At 44.9% G+C, this 20,406-nt stretch overlaps 1 protein-coding gene across 1 annotated transcript in view; it reads left to right on the plus strand.

Annotated features, from left to right (window-relative positions):
• TACC2 (transforming acidic coiled-coil containing protein 2) overlaps positions 1–20,406 on the plus strand; it is a 133,220-nt gene that overhangs the window by 43,101 nt on the left and 69,713 nt on the right. Inside the window, exons 4-5 of the mRNA XM_026851551.1 lie at positions 6,081–6,206; positions 13,174–13,305. Coding sequence (XP_026707352.1) covers positions 6,081–6,206; positions 13,174–13,305 — 258 coding nt within the window. The remainder of the gene's footprint in view (positions 1–6,080; positions 6,207–13,173; positions 13,306–20,406) is intronic.

Here is a 20,406-nt window from a genome sequence, read left to right on the forward strand (position 1 = left end):
GGTGGAAACGGAGGAAATTCGTGTTGAACGGAGGGGGCTGTTGCGGTGGAACCGAGGATGACGGGGAAGAGCAAAGCTGGTGATTGTTTCCTGGCCTTGGTAAGTAGACACTTGTGAGGGGGAAAGTTAGCCAAGGAAATAACAAAAGCAGTGTGCTGGTGGAGTCAGGATCAGAAATTAAAAGCTAGCTGTTGTTTGCCACTGCTTTTCTCTCTCAAGCGATTATCGCACTTTTTTTCCCTCTTTATCTTTCCCCCCCCCTATTTCTTTTTTTTTTATTTATTTCCCCCCCTTTCAACAACTCTAAAAAGTAACACTTCTACCCAGCAAAATACCCTCCTACTCCCACAGCGCTGCCTGCAACCCCGGCAGAGGTTTTAACTCCCTTTACCCCCAAGAAAAAAAAACCAAACAAAACCCCACAACCTGAATATTTTTGTGGCTTCTGCCATGGTTTGTGGTTGGGTTTCTACTCAGCCGGAGTGTCAGGCGGTGAGGAGACTTCGTGTGGATGTGCGTGTGTGGGGGGGTTGATCGCCCTGAGAAAACTTCTGGTTTCAGGTTTACCAAGCTGGAATTTGGAAACTTTTTAAATTCTGCAGCAGTGACATCAGGACGTGACTGGGAGCCGTTCAGAGGCTCGCAAAGCTGCGCGGTGGTGACGTTATGGGCTTTTTATAATGGTTGACAGTTATTGCTGCAAATATGCTTATTCATCCTGGGCAGGCATGATTTATACTTCTAACACTTTAATGTGGCTTTCTGTTGTCCCTCTTCTAGCTTGCAAAGGAAGTAATAATGTAGCACGTGTTTCAGTCCCCTTCAGTATTTTAATCTAAAATAATTGTATTTGTTTAATAATTTACCATGACGTTTAGGTTTTAATGTTGAATACTCGGGGGAAAAAAAAAAAATCTATTTTACGGTTACGACTTGTCACATCGATGATCGGCCTGGATCCACGTGTTAGAAAAAGGGATCTCTAAGCAAGAAGGGTTGGGTGAGAGAGGAAGTCCAGGGCCCGCAGGTAACGTGTGACTAAACACCCTCCCCTGCCAAGATAACTCCTCTATCTTGTCAGGATTTCCACGAGCGCTGCCAGAAAAGTACGGCTTCCGAAAATTCTTCTCCATCGTCACGCGTGCAGGTCGCCTGACGGGCACAGCGCTCTGGTCCGGCCGCTCACTTGGAGTTACCCGCAGGTTTTGCCGGCTGCTCTGCAGCTGGGTTCCTGGAGTTGCCTTTCATAGGTGGGGTACTGCTTTCAGGAAGTCTTTCGGAAGATGCTTTCACCCCTCCAGAATGCAGTTTCTGCGTTTGTTTTCCTTTCTTAACTTTCTTCACACAGAAATCCGCGGTAGGAGCAGGGATGCCTCGTTGCTGGAAGCGCAGCTTTGTGTCGGGAGTCGGGCATCGTGTGTTCACACCTGGGCAGCCTGTGGGAGATGCGGCTGGTTCCTGTTGCTCGCACAGGGTGATGGCTGTCCCCTTCCTCGGGGACACGCATGACCCCCTGGGCTGGGTTTGGCTCTCCCTGGGCACACTGAGCACGGCCACCCCGCGTCCAGACCTGCTCTGCTGATTGCTTGGGTCCGGCTCATCTAAATCTCAGACACTGGAATAATTCCCCCAGGAGCCAGTTCTGGTATCTTGGTGGCAGTGCCTTTTTTTCTGTAAGTGTGGAAATGCTGCCATGCACAGTCCTGCACATCAAACTCGCGTGTCCCCTGTATGACGGTGACTTTATTTGTTTAATTAAGGCATGCCGGTTCATCTCTTGGATACCTTCATCACTGTGTTTGTACAGCGCCCAGCTCAGCAAGACTCAGCCTGGCTGAGGCATGCAGGTCCTGCAGTGTAAATATAAAGGCACTTAAGGCATAGTTTCTCCTTCCGAGTACAGAAACAATTTGAGAGATTTTTCCCAAATCACACACTTCCATGCGTAAGGAAGTCTTTGTTGGGTTTACAAAGGGCAGCACGTTTCCCAAAACTTGGAACTTTTGACTGTGAGCGTGTGTTTAGCGGGTAAAATGTAAAGCCTTGGTTATAGCTGTGTGTAGTGACCGGGGAAAGTAACCGGTGACCCTCAGTCACTGCTGTGCCTGAGCTTTTAAAGCTGTTGCTGGTGTATGGGCTTGCCCTGTGGGGACATCATTTGGTGGTGTGGATGTCCCCTTCATCCACTGGAAAACAAAGCCAGACTTTGGGAGACAAAGACTTTCCATTTCAATCTTCGCAGCTCATATTTGTCCTGCATTTCTATTAATATTTAAATATTTTAAAATTACCTTACAAGAAGTAGTACGGAAAAAAAACCCAACTAAAGGGCTTTGTTTTAATCCTGTGCTGGTATTTTATGCAGCATTTATGAGTTGTTTCCTGAGCAAGATTAGTTTTAGTTTCTGATACAAGTAGTGTTGATTTCTAATCTGAGAAATAGCTTCTTACCTCCTGCTTTGCTAAATCATATTGAAAAGAGTCCCAATAATTATGAAAATACTTTAAAAGAACGGAAATACCAGAGGTGCATAGAGTTACTATAGCAGGTTATTGTTGGGTTTTCTACACATGAAATTTATTTCCATGAATGTAGCTAACATGAGATAAGCTACAAAATAAAGTATGAAAAGGTAAAAATGAATATTATGAAGGAATTACTTAATAAAACAGATGAAATTTTATGAGGTACAGTGTGTTTGAATGAATGAACTCTTGTAGATGCTGCTAGATCTCTTTCTCTTGCAAAGAATTGCGGTGTAAGAACTTACTGGAAATAGCAAATGCTCTCAATATTTTTATGATGTGATTAATTTTTTTTTTCTTATGCCTGTGTAAACTGAGGCTCAAAAAATTGATTATTTGGTCCAAGTTATTACAGAGCCAAGTATGAAATCTACAGGATTTTGTCTATCAGCCTTGCTGTACCGTGTGAGCCACATCTTGTTATCTTGAAGAAAACAAAATAGTGGGTGATGAGAGTGCTGAGAGCTCAGTCCTGCCTTGTGGTGGTTGGTGTCATTTTCCAGAGATTTCTGGAGCATGAGCAGGATCTATAAATCTTACCGTTATCTCATTAAAAGCAACCAAATGTTTGGGAGTAGGAGATAGCAGGGCTTGAAATGCTTATTGGTTTCCCTTGGAGTACACTTGGAGCTGTTGTTGACTGTTCAAAGGGAGCCACATCCAACTCTCCTGATTGGAAAAACGTGGGCGAGGAGAGTATGCCAAGACCCGTAGCTGCCTTCTGTCTCCAGCACCAGTGTCAAAACATTTTAAACCTTCAGGATAAAATTAGGTTTTTGAGGTTGGCATCTCAGTGATGTCAGTAGGAGAGCAACAAACGGAACCACTGGAGTCCGTAGCCCTTGCTGGGTTGGTGCCGAGGAGCTGACCCTGCTTGCCTCTGTGTCCCCGTGTGTAAAGCTGTGCTTTTCTACGTGTTTTAAATACATTTTGTGCCTTGGTTTGAAAGCTCCTTACATAGACAGAGGAGGTCAGACCTTCTGTGTTTAAACAGAAGAAATTCCATAGTTTTATGCAGTTATTTCTCTTTCATTCATTGATACTTAGTGACAAGTATGGGTCAGGCTTTGAAACTTAATGTTTGCGTAAGTGTTTTCTAACAGTGACTCGGAAAAATCTCTTTGCGAGCGTAAATAGAGACCTTAAAAGTGAAATTATGAAACTGAAGAGCCTGAGGAGGCTTGATGGGCAACATCTTTCACTTGTGACACGCTGTAACAGCCTGAACCCCTTGGTCTTGGGGCTGAATTTAGTGAGCTCGCCGCAGCTGTTAGTAAGCAACTGCTTGTTAAACTGTGAGGTATTTTCCTTTGAGAAGTATTTCAGTCATGCTTGTCATAAGTAGAATTTGGAAGTCATTTTAAGTACATCCTCCTCCAGGCTTGACCCAGAACTCGGGCAATGGAATGGAAAAAGCTCATGGCCTTTTTACAGAACTCGATTCTTGAAACAAATTGGCCTGAAAAGTGAGTTGCTGCCGAGGCCTTACAGCAGGGACCTGGGTGGCAGGCGCCTGCGAGGCGAAGGCGGTTGTGATGCCCAGGAATGTCAGTTGTGGAACTAGTTTGAGCAGCTTTTGGATAGCTTCATTGTTTGTGCTGCACAGAGCAGGGTGGCTTGACAGTGAGCAGCTCCGCCATCACCTCCCCAAGCCCGAGTTTCGAGTTACGTTGTCCGTAGACTATGAAAATCGCTGTCTGGGAGTTCATCCTGCAGTAGTGGTGGGCAAACACTTTGCTGCTCACCGGGTTGGAGCACACCAGTACAACAGCTTCAGTTGAAATTTTAGCATTTGCTGTACTTTATCATCACAGGAAAGACCCTTCATGCTCGGTCAGTAGCCAGAATAAGAATAAAATCTGCAGTTTACTCCTCAGGTATGTAAGGAAGTTGCAATGTCCTGTCGTCAAAGTCTAAACCCTAATTTTAAGGCAAAGTGAACATGGCTTTGGCTATAAGTCCATGCAACTCTTAGCGATGAGTGGAAATTAGTCTTTTTATACTAATAAGCCAGAGGACTTGAGAGCTTGTAAACATCTTTGCTCAAAGCTTCCTACAACAGGCTGAGTCCTCAGGTGTGGTTAAACCAGAGAACATGTGGACAGTTAATTGGTTAGCATTGTAATTAGATAAAAGTAATACTGTAAGTTTAAAAAGTAATCAAAGGTTCTAGGTCATCATCTGAGAACTGCACTCGGTGCGGTGGCTTAGTGTTGGTGTAACGGAGGGGAGAATGCCGCTTGGCTTGTCAGGGATGCCATGGACAAACAGACTGCGCTGAGTGTGGAATGATGCTGTGAAAACACTGGAAATGAAAAGCAGAAACACTGGCTTCCAAAGGATCGCAGGTGTAATTAATTAAAAATAAAATAGAAAACAAACTCGACGAAATATTATTTCCATATGAATGTGTTACAGAATCCTTCAAATAAGATATGTGAAGTGTGAAGTTACTGAAATAATACTGACATTATTGTAGTGCAGTTTAACTCTTTGTTCTTTGAAACGGAATTAGTTTATAATAGAGAATCATACTGATCCACTGAATTTTCAGTTAGGTAAGGAAGTAATTGTCTAGTGTTAAATTGCCTGTGATTTGGGGACTTTTATTTTTAAGCTGAAATCCCAAATGCTGAGTGACAGTTTGAAGTTTACACACCTCTGCTCAAATCTGTCTGTGTGAGACACCATCCATCAGTGTACGGGGTTGTATCCGCTTGGTAGTACTGGAAACAGCATGGGCAGAAGGGTGTTCAGGAAAGCAGCACCTCAGAACTGAGCCAGTTGGGTGAAATTGGAACCCCAGTTAAAAGTCTGATTTTATGTTTTACAAAAAACATGAGGATTTCAGTGAGTTCCAGGGAGAACTGACACTTCCAGGGCTCTGGTCTCTGGGTGGCCACGTGGGAAAGTCAGGCTGCGGTAGGCAACAGAAACGTTGTTTTCAGGGTGCCTGTTAAAAACAAATTTTAATCCTTATTGATTCAAGGGGGTGTTTCCGAGTTGTTTTCTTTTAGGCGTGTAGTGCTGACACTTGGCTGCGCCCTGCCTTCCCGGCTCTGGGACCGGGCTGGGGGTCTCCGTGCCTGGGCTCCCTGCAGCACCCGGGACACCTTGCTCTGACTCGGGGCTCCCGCTGACGAGCCCCCGCGCAGCTCCGTGGCAGGTGAAAGCCACACTCAAGCTCCCTGTGTGTTATGTGGTTTCTGAGCAAGGGAGTCTTGCTGTTGCTGTTGTTCAAGCAGTAGCTCCTTTTCTCATGTGCTTTTTAAAACCAGAATCAAAAGGCGGTTGATTTGCTGTTGGATTGTAGGATCTCATTGCTCCTGCGGTTGTAACACAAGACAGCAATCCAGTGACTTCAGGCCAGTGGGACCAGTAGAGCTGTGCACAAAACCAACTTAAATTAAACCCACCAACTTTCTCTGCGTTCCCTAAGACACAAGTTAGCATACACATGCTGAAGTCCAGGGGTTCAGACAGGCAGATGACAATAGTTCTGCAATAACTCAGACCTCTAAGGCTGCCTTTTTCCATGTCTTTTCTCTCCACAGCCCTTCTGGGCCAGGTGATGATATACAGTTGGCTCCTCTCCTCGATCCTTCTGAGCAACCCTTAGCTGTTTCTGCGGCAAATGGAAATGTTGACCCCGTGGATGCTGCTGAGCTGACTGCAGCAAGGTATTGTACAGAGCCATGGCAGCTGGAGCGGTGGGAAGCAGCTGCAGGCTGCTCGCTGGTGCGGGCGGGTGGGGGACCACGGCGGCCTGTGCTAGCCAAGAAACTGCTATCACTCTCCTTGGATGGATATATGTCTGGTTTGGCCGGTTGCTGATGGGTTTGTTGAGTCTGTCTGTAGTCAGTGGAGCATCTGTCAGTGGAAATCTTTACCAGGATTTAAATCTCCCTCTGTCAAAATCTTCAAAGGAAGATGCCGTTTACCTTGCCCTGGGATGGAATCACTTTGGCACATGTGAAAGTGCAACAGCTACCTTATATTTTTTGAGATGCATATAATTTTTTTTTTTGGTATTAGTACAAGGTAACTGATCCTTTGGGCATTTTCTTTAATTATGAGAAGTTCCTTGATAGTATAATGCTGAGTATAAAGCATTCAGATATCTCTGTTGGACTCTGGGCTTTTTGTCTGCTTTTACTTGCCCTGAGAAGGGAAAGTGTTGCTTTGTTTGTGCTGGTGGCCGTTGGATTATCAGGGTCTGAGGGTGTCTTGAGTTTGCCTTAACTGCCAACAGTAGAGGAAGCCTTGTCGGGTGTGTTTACCCTTCAATCATTGTGAATTCAGTGGAGTGTAAACATACACAATATATTTAAGCTAGCATTAAATTGGTTAGCTGAAGTAATAATAATATGCTATCAAAGGCAGAAAGGAGCTTGTGTGGTTTGCTCAATCCACCTTAAAAGCTGGGTGACTTTGCTGTTTAGCCCATACTTGATTTCCATCAGTCCCAGAGCGGCTGGCTGAGTGAATCTGTGAGAAACCAATTTTTTCCTACAATTGGGGTAAGATGATCTAGAGAAGTTTACAACCAGAAGCTAATGATGTGGATTTCTTCCAGTTCTTGTAAGTTTTTACTCAGAGTTGTGTTTCTTTGTTTTTTAACAAGTGTAATTGGGTTACTGATGGGTTTTTGCGCATTCTGTTTTTTCTTGCTAATGGGTTGTTGGCCGTAGTAGCAAAGCAGTTAGAAAAGAGTGAGCAGTAATTGAGGTGGAGCTACGAGCTACTTTCTGACAAATGGAGAAAGACTAACACCAGAAGTGCCAGGAAGATGTATATATGGTCTCTGGACTACAGTCTGAAATAGAAGACTCTCTTGCCCTTGGGGTGATAGTTTGCAGTTTGTAGGGAAAAAGGCACAGAAGCTATGATTAAATGTCACCTTAGGAAATATTTAGGAAGAGCAGTCGAGTGTTTTAATTTACAAACCTCATGAATTCACACTGTTCACATTCTCATTTGGATCTGGAATTTCAAGATAATTATACCTTTTCTTTTGTTCTACTTCATAACTTCTGCCTTTAAAATATTTTTATTGTTAATGTCCAAAAGTGAGTCGCGGGGTTCCTTGCTTCATCCCAGTTGCGAGTGCTGGTGCTGAGCTGTAGTTAGCCCATACGGGGTGGCTGAGCCCAGTAGGGCTGAGGGCACACAGGCTGTTGCATCAACCACAGGATCTGGCTCTTGTTTCCAAACTTCGACTTTGAGGAAGGTGCAAGGATTTTTGCAAGGGTTCGGTGTAAAAAGTTGCAAACCAGGGATATTCAGTGTGGAAGTAGGTAGTTTTTCAGTTCCTGGAACAAAGGAAAGAGAGAAATGTGCTGTGGTCAGCTGGAGTGAAGCTGGTGGTCAACTGGAGTGAAGCTGCTTGCAGGTGGTTCTCCTATGTTTGTTGGTTTGAATTTTTTTGTACTCTTTTTTTTTTTTTTTTCTTTTACTCTTGTCAGAATTGTTTTTCTTACTCTTTTAGTTTGCATCCTTGTTCAGCTTTAGACGTAAAAGCCTACCTGTTCTCCTTGCACCTGTCTTTCCTGTCCAGGCTGTTGTTGCTTGCCAGCTTCTCTGTGAGCCTTGCAGAGGTGTTCCTTGGTGTCCCCATAGAAGAAACACGGCAGCTCCCACGTGTGCCCACCCGCAGATGCAGCTGATGGGCAGAAAAGGGGTTAATATCAAGGCAGCTGGGCCCCTGCTTTTAGCTCCTGTGTGAAACAGGCATGGTGCAACTTTATTCCAGCAGTAACAAACACGCCCGACTTCCCTGGAGTTTGATCAGACCTAAACTGATACCAACACGTTAGTAGCAAATGAAAGTAGTACTGTTAAAAGTGCATGGGATTACACTCACAATGAGGATCAGTAACAGCAGGACTGGGCTTTTCTTAGCCAAGAGAAGAATTTCAGTGATGTTTGTTATTTCGTGTCATTGCCTTATCCCTCATCTTGTTTCCATCTGTGACGTGGAGCAGATTCTTGCCTGTGTAAGTAAGGTGACTGTATTAAAGCCACTGCTCTTTTGGCATTTTATGTAGAAATACTGCACGGCTGTTTTTCAATATGACTGCAAAAAAATAATGCACACACATGTGATGTCTCTTGTGTCAATGCCTACTGGTTATACCTCTGTGCTGTTCCTTTGAAATGTCACCAGGGCTACTGGATGGCATGATGCTCTTCCAGTCTGTCTGCAGTAAAGTACAATTATAAAGTGTTTTTTCCCCCAATATATTTAGTTATTTACTAATAAGTTCCTTTCACTTCCATGTATTTTCCCATCAGGGTGTCACAGAATGCACATGGTGTATGTACACTTTGACAGGGGAAAAATAATGGTGTGGGTAAGGTAGGGGTCAGTTTGTGCTAATGTCTTCCAGATGGCAGTGTGTAATAAGAGATCAGGTTGTCTCTCCATCTGTCCAGTCAAGAAACTGTATCTTTGTTTTGCTTCTTGAGGATGAGTGTCTGCCTCTCTCCTGCCCCGCTGATAACATATTGATCAGGGACAGCATGGTATCATCTGCTCAGTAAGTAGATTTTTATTTACTGTATCTACAGAGGAGTGCCCTGAAAAGAATTAGGTAAAAAGTTCACTGGCTGTTCTGCCAAGCATTTTTGTTTAGCAATGAAACCGAAAGGCCAAGTTCACTCTGATTTGCCAGTACACGTTGCACTAGGAGAAATTTTGGCCAGACACATCTTTCTCTTTATGCTGCAGGTGCAGAGCTCTGCAACAGGACTTCGGTTTTAGATGAGAAATGTTTGGATTGGAAAGGCGGAGAAGGCAGATCAGTGCCCTGGCTGTACAGGACTACAGTTTAGCTGGGTCCATGATTAGAGATGTTAAACGTTTCTGAGCAGTGTCTGTCTGTTCCCTGCAACTTGCTGCCTGTCTTGTGGGAAAAAAATCCCTGGAAACGCCCAGGAAAAAAGGGCAGCTTGGAAAGCATTTGCTGCATGAGTTGTCTTTAGGGTCAGGCCATAGGTAACAGGCAGGGCAACCCAATCTGGTCCCTTCCACATGCTAAGGCAAGCAGCTCTTGCATTTAATCTCCGGCTGAGGTTGCAGAGCTGCAGCACGACATTTAGTCCAGACCAGACAGAGCTGTCACAGCTCTGGTGTGAACTAGGGAATGTTCTGAGCCTGAGCTGGTGTTGGAAAACATTGTGTTCCCTCAGCTTCTGTTACATGGTGGGCACGTTAAGCTGTTAGGAGGGAATTTGTGATAGGTGATGTTGGATGTACTGAAAGCTGTGCTTTCTCTGCAGATGGACCTTCCCTGGTTGCATAGTTCACAGCCTGGGGCTCTGTGATGCGCTCAGGGTGTGCTTCTTGGTGTTAGAAGCACAAGCAGGCAGGAATACCCAGGGTTATCTTTATACACAGACGGTCAGAAGGTGACTTTCGAGAATTACTTAAGAGATGGAGCTTGAAAAATGTTTGTTTTCTAATCAGCTCGACTCTACAGGGTAAAGGCTGGCCAATGTATAGTTTATTGTGCACTGAGACTTGGTCCTTTTGGTAGGATCCTTGCTACAACCATTAGTTGGAAAATAAGTTTAATGTCAAATCTTTTAGTAAGAGCTGTGGAGAGGCAGAGGTTTTAATGTAGCCGCTTTATGTCTGAGCTGATCCAAGTACTGTGAGTTGCTACCATGAGTTGATACACGTACCTGTGTTGATATAGACTTCAGCTGGAGAGTTTAGAGCAGACACAGGGTCTGTGTTCTGGACAGGGTTGCTGTGCTGTGCTACCCTGCCTCTGTTTTGTGCAGTCTGTACCATTTCTGAGCTGTTCTGCTTCTGCTTTGTCCCTTGTGGGCTTATTGTGCCCCCAGCAGCACCCATCTGCGCGTAGCACCTGCCTGGGGATAGGCAACGACCAGTAGCACTGAGCTGTTGCAATTCTACCTGCAAACAGTACCCAACCGGGGCAAAATCGTGATGTGACGATGTTAGCCCCAGACCTGGTGTGATTAGTCTTGCAATCTGCTTTTCATGGCCTTGCTCAACACTCCTTGGTACTTTGGACCCCTCGTCAGAGTGACAGCAGTGGGGAAAAGGGGTGAGGCTGCCCGTGGCACCCTGTCCCACAGTCCTTCCCAGCACACGCGGGTGGATACCTCCTGGTGCTTGTGTTGGTGCCAGACTTCACAGCAAATGCAAGTACCAACCGCATTTCTGCTGTGCTCCTCGCACAAGTAAGGCAGCTGACGCTTGGCAGGCGTGGTCCTTCTGGGAATCCAGTATTTGATGGTTTAGATGAAGCTTGGAAAGCTGAAGGGAAATTATTTGTGGGTTTTAACACGTATAGATACTAGAGCTTGTAAAAGTAAGCCCTGTGCTTTGTGAAGGCCAGGGAGCAGAGCTCTTCTGAAAACGCCTCTATTTTGATGTCTTGTTTTGCTTTGCAGAGAGCGTTGGAATGACATTAGCCAAAGTGTATCCCTGAAAATCGTTTCATTTTGTGCGGGAGGACTGGAAGGGGGGAAGCTGAAGGGCTGCAGGTGGGCAGGGTGGCCCGTGGAAGGGTGTGGGTGAGGGGGAACAGGTGCTGCTATAAGCAATTAACTGGGAGGGTTTTATGTGTGCGTAACATAAGGTCCGTAATTTGATGTGTGCTTGATATTCTTGCTTGGCTGGGCCCTCTTGTGAATTGTTTGGGTTTTGCAATTCTTTGTTTACTCTCCAAACAGATGTTCAGCATTCGCTTTATTTTTAGCAGTTTACTTTTTGCTTTAAAATCTTAACTTTCTCTAATCTTCGTGTGACCCTATATAGTCACATCGCCTTTGTATATATTTGATGCTATTACTATATTAGGACAAAGACATTTTTAGCAAAGGAAAAAGTCCTTTGCATGAAAAAGGAAACAGCTTGCTTTTTAATTTTTTATTTATTTATTAATTTATTTTCACTTGATGTGACTGAAAATTTAGAAAGTTTATGTCAGTGTCAGACCAGTTTAGACAAACTGGGGGAAGGGAAAGAAGGAAGAAAGGAAGGAAGCAGTGCGTAAAGAAGGGATAATTTCGTAGGAGGAGTAACTGAGTAGTTATCCTATATGGCACAAAGCAACTCCTTTGCTATCAGCTAATCAAGGTAAACCACTCAGAAAGAGCTTGCGTTATCTTTGTAGGTTGGTGGATAAACACTTTGGGAAATAACTTCTCGTGCTCACGTGTATGGTAACTAACGTTAGGGCCGTGAGTTATGTTTGTCCTCTGTATACATCTTTCTAAAGAAAGGAACAATCTGACCCTGAACTTCACCAACTCATTCAGTAACACAATTTAATCTACCTTCTACAATTACAGTATAATTACTGGAGGGGAGGGGAGAGGAAATTTTAAAAGGAATGGCTAAGATAGCTGTTTATATTTAGTACAGGAAACCTAAAAGAAACTTCTCAGCCAAGGCCGAGTTCCACCACCGTTTCCTTAAGCGTCTGGATCTCTAGAAGCAGGAGGTGGCAGGAGGGGATGCTGGTGTGTGGGGCTGCTACCCCAGGACATCGGAGGTGCCCTGGGAAGGCCAGCGTGGCCTGACAAGACCCTATGCTGCTCCTGCTTTGAGATATGAGGTCATGGGTTATTTAGGCGCTTTTCTGTCATTAGTTTAATGAGTGTGGCCAAGAGCAGGGGTAGCAGTGTGGTTACCAGTCTGCTTTTTAAGTGAGGGAAAATGCAAGCGAGCCTCTTTGGATACACGGGTGATTTATGCTCTTAAAAACCATGAGAAAGCTCAGGAGAGAAGTGTTTTATTTGTGCTGCTGTCAAAAGCTATTTTTCTAATTTGGGTTTTGCTCACGAAAACAGAAAGTTAATGGAGCTGTACCGGTGTGTTCTGCCTTGAGGAGAGGGAACGGCAGAACTGCCCTCCCTCAGTTCCAGGGGTTTGGGCAGATGGGGGGGTTCCTCCTGTGCTCTGCCCTGTGCCTCCTCGTGCCTCCTCGTAGTGCCCCCACAGTGCCTTCCCTTGCTATGAAGAAACCCAAGTCTTTCCAATCCGTATTTGCATGCTCTGGAAATCATTACATGACTGTCATGCTTCTGAGCTGGGTCTTGCGGGGCTTTGCCGAGCAGAGGGACTTGCAGGAATTAACAAATACAGCGGTATTACAGTCCTGTAATCTTAACATTCATGTCATGAGTCCAGGGATTATTGTGCTTTCAGCTTTACAGCATAGAGAGAGTTTTTAAAGTAAGAGAATTTTTCAGTCCCGGATTTTGTTTTTTTTCTAAACCGCAAGTCACTTAGTTGAATGTTTGTATTGTACACTGAGGAGGTAGGACTGCGTGAGAACTACAAAGTAGTCATTAGCCATTAATTTATTTTACTAATTTCATACACAGTTAAATTCCTCTGGCAGTTAATGTTATGGTCTGTAAGACCCGTCAGAACTTTGCAATATTACTGGTTACGTGGTCATCTGAGAAATTAAGTGAAATAGGGTTCGTAGGAAGAAGTAATTTGTGGGAGGTGGAAGAGAGAAGGAATTGGGGAGGGTGTGGTGTGCTCCTTAGAGCCCCTTAGTTTGGATCCAGCCAAAGCTCTGTCTTTAAGGAGACTTCAGTAAAGCTTCATGAACACTCCTGAAATTTGTCGGCTTATTTTTAATAACTGTTTTGCAGCACTTCCAAGCCTGATAGCTGCAAAGAAGTTGATTACCTCATTTCTGGAGATGTACCTTTGGCTGCGGCCCCTGGTGATGGTGTAGAACTGCCTGCTCAAGAAACTGAAGGTTTCACAAGGGAAAAAAAGAGGTATTGTGCAGTGTTATTTCATACATTGCAATACATTTCCGTGTCTATACATCCTTTGCTTAAGAAAATATAAAGTGTGAAACAGGCTGAATGGCTTTAACAGGTGTTCTGTCTAAGTTATATAGTTTGTTGCTGGATTTTGAAACCAAATAGTAGACTATGGAGACCTGCTATCTCCAGTATATTTACTCCAAAAGACCAGAAGAGGGAGCTTGGACTACACTGGTTATTACTATGCTGATCTTCCTACTATTTTTAAATTAGTAAGTTTTTAGGGTTTTTTCCAAATGTTTTCCTTTCTTGAAGTTCAGGTTTAGGATTTGGTTTGATTTTTGGTTTTTTTTGGGGGGGTGGTGTGGGGAGTGTTTGTGAAACTGTGCAAAATCAGGTCATGTTCAGGAGGACTGTTCTATTCATCCCCCTTCAGATGCTCCCGGCATCTTCCTCACACGACTGGTTTGCACTGTAGTTGTCAGTACTAAAGGAAGAAGTTCAGCTTGGTTTTGCTCTTGCTAAGAAAGGTTGAATTATTGTGATTTCCAAGTTAAGTGTTTCTCTCCTTCAGATTTGCGCTGATTGGTGCCATAGTGTTTGATAGATGGCCTAGGGCATTTTTGCTTGGGAAACCCTCAAACATGAGTCCTCCCATCTCATATATAGTCAAGACAAGACATGTGCTTGGATATTCATGACAGAGCTTCAGATGACGCCTGCCTTGTGGGTGATTAACCAGTATGCTTTTGTAGCTCGACAATAAAGGCATGCCCTTATTGTGACATCTATTAATGGAAAAGGTCACAGCACAGCTGAGAATATTAAATGGCCATTCTCTTGAGAATAGCGTTCTCCACCCCACAAATACAGACTGGCAGCTTGCGGTAAGTACGATACAAGACAGGAGACACCATGGGAAATACAGTTATTCCACTAAAGCTCTGTTCAGAAATGTCAAAAGATGCTGGTGTCAGCAGGAGGATGCTCTCAATTACAGATGAAAACGTACACAATATACATGTTCTGCTGTGGAACAGTCAATGAATAGCTATCAGCAAATGCTTTTCAAAAAACCATCCACGGTATAATATCTAGGAAACACATCGGTTAACTCTTTGTACTAAAGTTCTAATGATTTTAACCAGAAAATGGTGTCCTCAACTCTAGTGTGTGTGCTTGCTGGAAGGCCAAGTCTTCTGTGTAATCTTCCTCCATGGTACTGTACTGGACCACCCTTTCTCACCTGTGTATAGTTAGTAGGAAACAGAAGTGCTCAAAGAAATGTTTTGCTCTAGTATGGAGTTTTCTGCATGAAGGGTATCTCCCTAAAAATGGAGAGAAATGGTCAGGTGAGGTTGTAAGTTAGAAAATATACACCCCCAGATGTTGGCTCTTTCCAGAAAATCATCAAAAATTGTTTGAACTTTATGGATACCCTGGACTGAATTTCACATTCTGTGAGCGCTTTAGTGTCGTCACAGATGACTCCTGTTTACAAATCCAAATTGAAACCACCAAAACAGATGGTGATTTGGTTTTTTTCCCCTTTCACTAGAATTCATCATCAAAGAGAGGAGAAACAATTTTAGAACTCAGCAGACAAGCAGAGCTGCTGTGCTCACGTATTTAGATTGGCTTGTGCCTCTGAAGTTTGTTTGGGTTTGATAATGATGTAGCGTGTTTAATAATGTAAATGTCTATGTGTGCATAAGAATCTCTCGAATAGGGTAAACAATGGTGTAATTAAGTAATATTAGTAGAACTGCTTAGCACAGAATCAAAATCCAGCCTAGGATGTCAGATGAACACTGGCAGGCATCCTCGTTGTACCTCGAGAATAGCAGTCTTATCACCCACAGCCTTCTTTCCCTACAGCTGAACTTGCATGTTTGTTCTTTTTGTAACAGGAACAGACTTTCACAGATCTTAATGGAAATTAAGATGCATGCAGAGGTGAGAATTAGAGATAACTGTGGGATGAAAGATAATTCTTGCATCCTCTTGAAAAGCAAATATATTACTGTTGAAATAGCTCTTTGCTGTTATAAACAGCCCCTTATGTAAATACTTTCTTGGACTATCTTGCATTTTTATGTGATTCGCGTGTATCAAGTCAAATCAGCCGTGGAAGATTAAAGCATGCAAATTGAGTTATGTTTCAGTTTGTCACATTTATGGCAACTACCTGGATGGTAAGGTGCTAAACTTCTGCAAATGATGTGCCACTGCACGGTTTTCTGCGGAATGGATCCTTGAGGCATTTCAGTCCCCTCTGTGATTATGATGGTCACGTTATGAACTGTGTCACAGACACTTCATAATTTGGGAGAAGTGCTGAGATATTGCTAGGGAGTGTGACTTGTTCTTTATGGAAGCCCTACGGGTAGAGCTGGAAAGGCTCTTCAGAGCTGATCCATCCCTTTGATGGTCTTGTGAGGAAGAGAGATGGGTTTAATGCGTTCTGTAGAGCAAAGAGCAAATGCGGTCTTTGTGCAAGTCCTCACCTGTAGCCTCCCTACCTGCTTTGAAAGCCACACCTGTGATGTTACATGTGGCTGGTGTGATTGGAGAGGTGTGTCCTCCTTGTTGCCAGATATAGGGTCAGTTTTCTTTCAGAAGCTAAACCAGAATGGAGTCAGATCATTTTGAGAGACTCTGGATGGATGGGGAACTTCTACTGATCGCTGAATCCCTGAAATTAAATACAGATCTCTGACTTGATGAGATGAACCTGGAACCAATAGGAAGGATAGCAACAAATCTTTCTATCCAAAAGCAAAAAGTTACAACAGGTTTTACAGAAAGCTCCACATACTGTGGTGTTGGTTTCCAAAAGGTGGTTTCATATTACTTCCCTGGGAGGAAGCAAAGCTGAATTATTGGTGTCACAGAGAAAAACAGGATAAGCTTTATGACTTCTGGGTTTTACTTGCTGATCACATGTTGAAAACAAGTTTTCTCCTTTTGTTCATCGTTGAAGAAGCTTGGTGTAAAACTAAGTAAATAAAAATCAATGCATTGCCTTTATTTATGACCTATACTGATAATCCTAGCCTGAGTTGCTTTTAATGATGTAATCAAAACCAAGAAGGGATTAAATGGGATTGAAAAACATGAGGCTTTTTCCTTGTATGAATTTAACCCTTTTGAAAGACTGAGGTTTTTTGATTTTTTTGATGGGAGAGAGGGTGTGAGACTTTATCTTTTTTATGTGTATTACATGAACTGGGTAATAGCATACCTCTAATGTGTGTCTGGTGCACAACTGAAGTGATATCATTTTATAATAGCAACAAAATGAAGGCATTGCAATGAAGTTGCTTGGGTCCTGGAAACTCAAACCCAAGATCTGCCTGGACTTGTGAAAGCTTTTGACACTGTCCTGCATGACATCTTTGTCTCTAAATTGGAGAGACATGTTGTTGAGGGATGGCGCACATGGTGGATAAGGAATTGGCTGGAGGGTCGCACTCAGAGTTTTGGTCAACAACTCGATGTCCAAGACGAGACCAGTGATGAGTGCTGTTCCTCAGGGGTGGGTGTTGGGACTGGCGCTGTTTAACATCTTTGTCAGTGACATGGACAGTGGGATCGAGGCACCCTCAGCAAGTTCACCCACGACCCCGAGCTGTGTGGTGCGGTGACACGCTGGAAGGAAGGGATGTGCCATCCAGAGGGACCTGGACAGGCTGGAGAGGTGGGACATGCAAACCCCATGGAGTTCAGCAAGGGGTCGGGGCAATCCCCAGCACAAATCCAGGCTGGGCAAGGAGTGGCTGGAGAGCAGCCCCAAGGAGAAGGACTTGGGGGTATCAGTGGATGGAAGACTGACTGTGAGCCAGCACCGTGCGCTGGCAGCCCAGAAAGGCCCCTGTGTGCTGGGCTGCACCCAGAGCAGGGTGGGCAGCGGGGAGAGGGGGGGATTCTCCCCCTCTGCTCCGCTCTGTGAGACCCCCCTGCAGGGCTGGGTCCAGCTCTGGGGCACCAACAGCAGAAGGACACGGACCTGCTCCAGCGGGGCCAGAGGAGGCCACGGAGATGCTGGGGGGGCTGGACCCCCCCCTGTGAGGACAGGCTGGGAGAGTTGGGGGGTTCAGCTGGAGAAGAGAAGGCTGCGGGGAGACCTTAGAGCAGCCTCCCAGGGCTGAAAGGGGCTGTGGGAAAGGGGGGAGGGACTCTGGATCAGGGGTGTGGGGATAGGACAAGGGGTCACGGGATTAAACTGAAAGAGGGGAGATTCAGATGAGATCCAAGGCAAAAATTCTTCCCTGTGAGGGGGGTGAGGCCCTGGCGCAGGTTGCCCAGAGAAGCTGTGGCTGCCCCCTCCCTGGAAGGGTTCAAGGCCAGGTTGGACAGGGCTTTGGGCAACCTGGGCTGGTGGAAGGTGGCCCTGCCCATGGCAGGGGGATGGGACTGGATGGTCTTTAAAGTCCCTTCCAACCCAAACCAGTCTGTGATTCTGTGATTTTTCTTGAGGCTTTGTGGCCAATTCCAAAAAAAACATTCACTGTCTTCTGAAGCACAACATAAAAAGTAGATATCTTGCATGTAAACAGCCAGTCTGTAACAAATGGATGGGAATGAGCCACAGTCCTGCTCTTCCTTCATTTCCTCCATTCCAGGTTTTTAAAAGAGGCTCTGTCTCCTGAGTGATGTGTTCAGAACTGCTCAGCCCCATGCAGGAGGATGCTTCGTGTTGCTCACTGTAGATCTCTTCAGTCTGTTACAGACAGGGATGTCTGCTGTGTTTCAAGCCAGGAATGTTGTGGACTAAGTGCGTTCTCTTGTAGCTCATTGTGGGACTGGTATGGTGGGATCCCCAGACCAGGGACTGGATCCTGCAGGCTCCTCTGGGTGGACCCATGGCTCAGGGAGGAGGTGGGTGGGGGACGACGTCCTGTGTGTGATGGGCAGGGTGCCTGGGGACTCCCGTGTTGTGTGCTGGAAGAGGACAGCTTCCATAAAACAGCAGTAATTTAACAAATAGCTTCCAGTAACTGCATTTTGAAAGGGCAAAATGCTTGACAGAAGTGGGGAATGTCGCTGGTTTTCTAGCCATGTCTTTGTTCAGAATTTGATGTCTCTGGGGTGCGTTCGGTCTGCGTGTTTATGCTCAAAGAGAGCAATTATTTATGTGTGTTGTAAAGCTTCTCTCTGTATGTGGCGGTGGACAAAAGGGCTACGGTAGCCCTCTGTTTGCTTGTTATTACTGTGCATTTTACAGGTTCCCTCAGGCGATAGATGGTAATTTCCTTGCTGCTAGAACAGGTTCAGCAGCATGAAAATGAATATGTCATTACACTAATTAATCCATCCACAAGGAATTTTAGAATGGCATTAATCATCTTGCATCCCCCTTACGAAACTGGCGGTATAGATTCGAGATGGAGATTATACACCTGGCTGGGGTTGCTGTGCCCTGCCACGGTGGCACCCATGGTGACAACTCCCAGGGCACCAGAGGAGCCTGGTGCTGCCAGGAGCAGGGAGGACTTGCAGGGGATCACCTCTTGTCCTGGAACAGGTATTGCATGAGTTTAATCTATTGAGTCAGGTGTATTTTGTATTTCTCATTAATCAGCGTTGCGCTTAAACACAGCCTGTGCTTCTGGGGCACTCTACCTCTAATATTAAAAACGAAAGCAAAAAGAAACGCCTGAAAAATACTGAAAATACTTCAATTTTCTGTTAACTCTTTGAAAATCAACTTGAAGCTGTCAGCTGACTTCTTTAAGACGTTACCTAGTCGTCATTTCACCACCCATCGCTGGCTGTCACGGCAAAGACTTGCACCGGGCGGGAATACTGTTCTTGTCTGATTTCTTCATCCTGCATTTTCATAACCAAATTCTTCCCTGAGGGCAAGAGACCTTTGGATCCTGCCTCCTGAAATCTCCTGCAACAAGATGCCCTGGAGAGCGTTATTTGTGCTGATCTTGTCACTTGGGGGCACGTGCATGGAAACCCTTGAAAGTGTCAGTCCCATCCCGGTGTTACACAGCTCCTTTCCTAACAAGCTTGGCTCCAGCTGTCTTAGGGATCTTACACCTCAGGTTGTTTAAAGGCTTAGAAAGAAGCATGGAAGCAAGAAAAGATCCCATGGTCTCTTGACAGTGGTTTTGAAACTCCAGTGCACTGAAATGACAGCAGAGCTTTGGGCATTTCGCTCGTGGACGTGGTCTGCAGAGGCATATTCAGCAGTTAAATAAACTCCCTCCTTTGCTGTGGTTATGCTTGTGGTCCCAGTCTGAAGGCTGGGCCAGAAATTTGGAAAATGGGTTTAAAGTTTTGTTTGCGGTTCAGTGAATTCAGGCCTGGTTGATACCAGTAGTAGCATGATACAGATGGAACCCAAAATTGAAGTATCTGTGCCTCAGCAGGAGGGGAAAGCCAAGGAGCAAATGACAGGCCAGAGCCTGCCCAAAATGATGCGGTGAAGAGCTTGCCACGGGGAAAAGCTGTAAGTTGTGTCTCCCCTGTAGATCTGCGTGGTGGACAGAGCCCTTGTTCCTTCAGTGAACTCTCTGCAGAGCCACCGCAGAGGCTTCCACACTTGAGGGTGCGCTCAGCTCTCGGGAACCTCATCTCTCTCTTTGTATGGCTTCTTAATTTCATAAAACAGCTTTTGTACACGGAGTCTTCTGGTGTGTTTAGTTCTCACGTTACTGATGGTAATTCACTGCCGACCTCTGAAAGACCGTAGTCCCCCCTGGCATCCTGAATAGCACCGTGCAGAGGCCCCTTTTGTTATCTTTGCAGTGGGTTTCCCATGCAGGAAGTTTCAATAACTGAGCTGGCATCTTGGTTATTCATAACTCTTAATGCCATTAATCTCACTTGCAATTTAGATTAAGCAGCGACCTTAGCAACCAGACAGCAATCAGTGGGGGTGGGGGACACAGTTACTCATCTATTTTTATTTTTTTAATTATTTTTTTTTTAAGAATCCCATTCAAGTGTTTGTTTCCTGTGAGTCCATCCTGGAAGCATCATCGCGGGTCATTCCATCTGTCTTTTGAGTTGTCAGATGGAAATATTCTGAGTGTGCTCAGGCTTTAAATTCTGAGACGGTGCTTTTTTTTTTTTTTTTTTTTTTATGCAAGTCCT

This window comes from Athene cunicularia, assembly GCF_003259725.1.
Source record: "Athene cunicularia isolate RWA chromosome 6 unlocalized genomic scaffold, athCun1 chr6_part1, whole genome shotgun sequence".
Classification (NCBI taxonomy): Eukaryota; Metazoa; Chordata; class Aves; order Strigiformes; family Strigidae; genus Athene; species Athene cunicularia.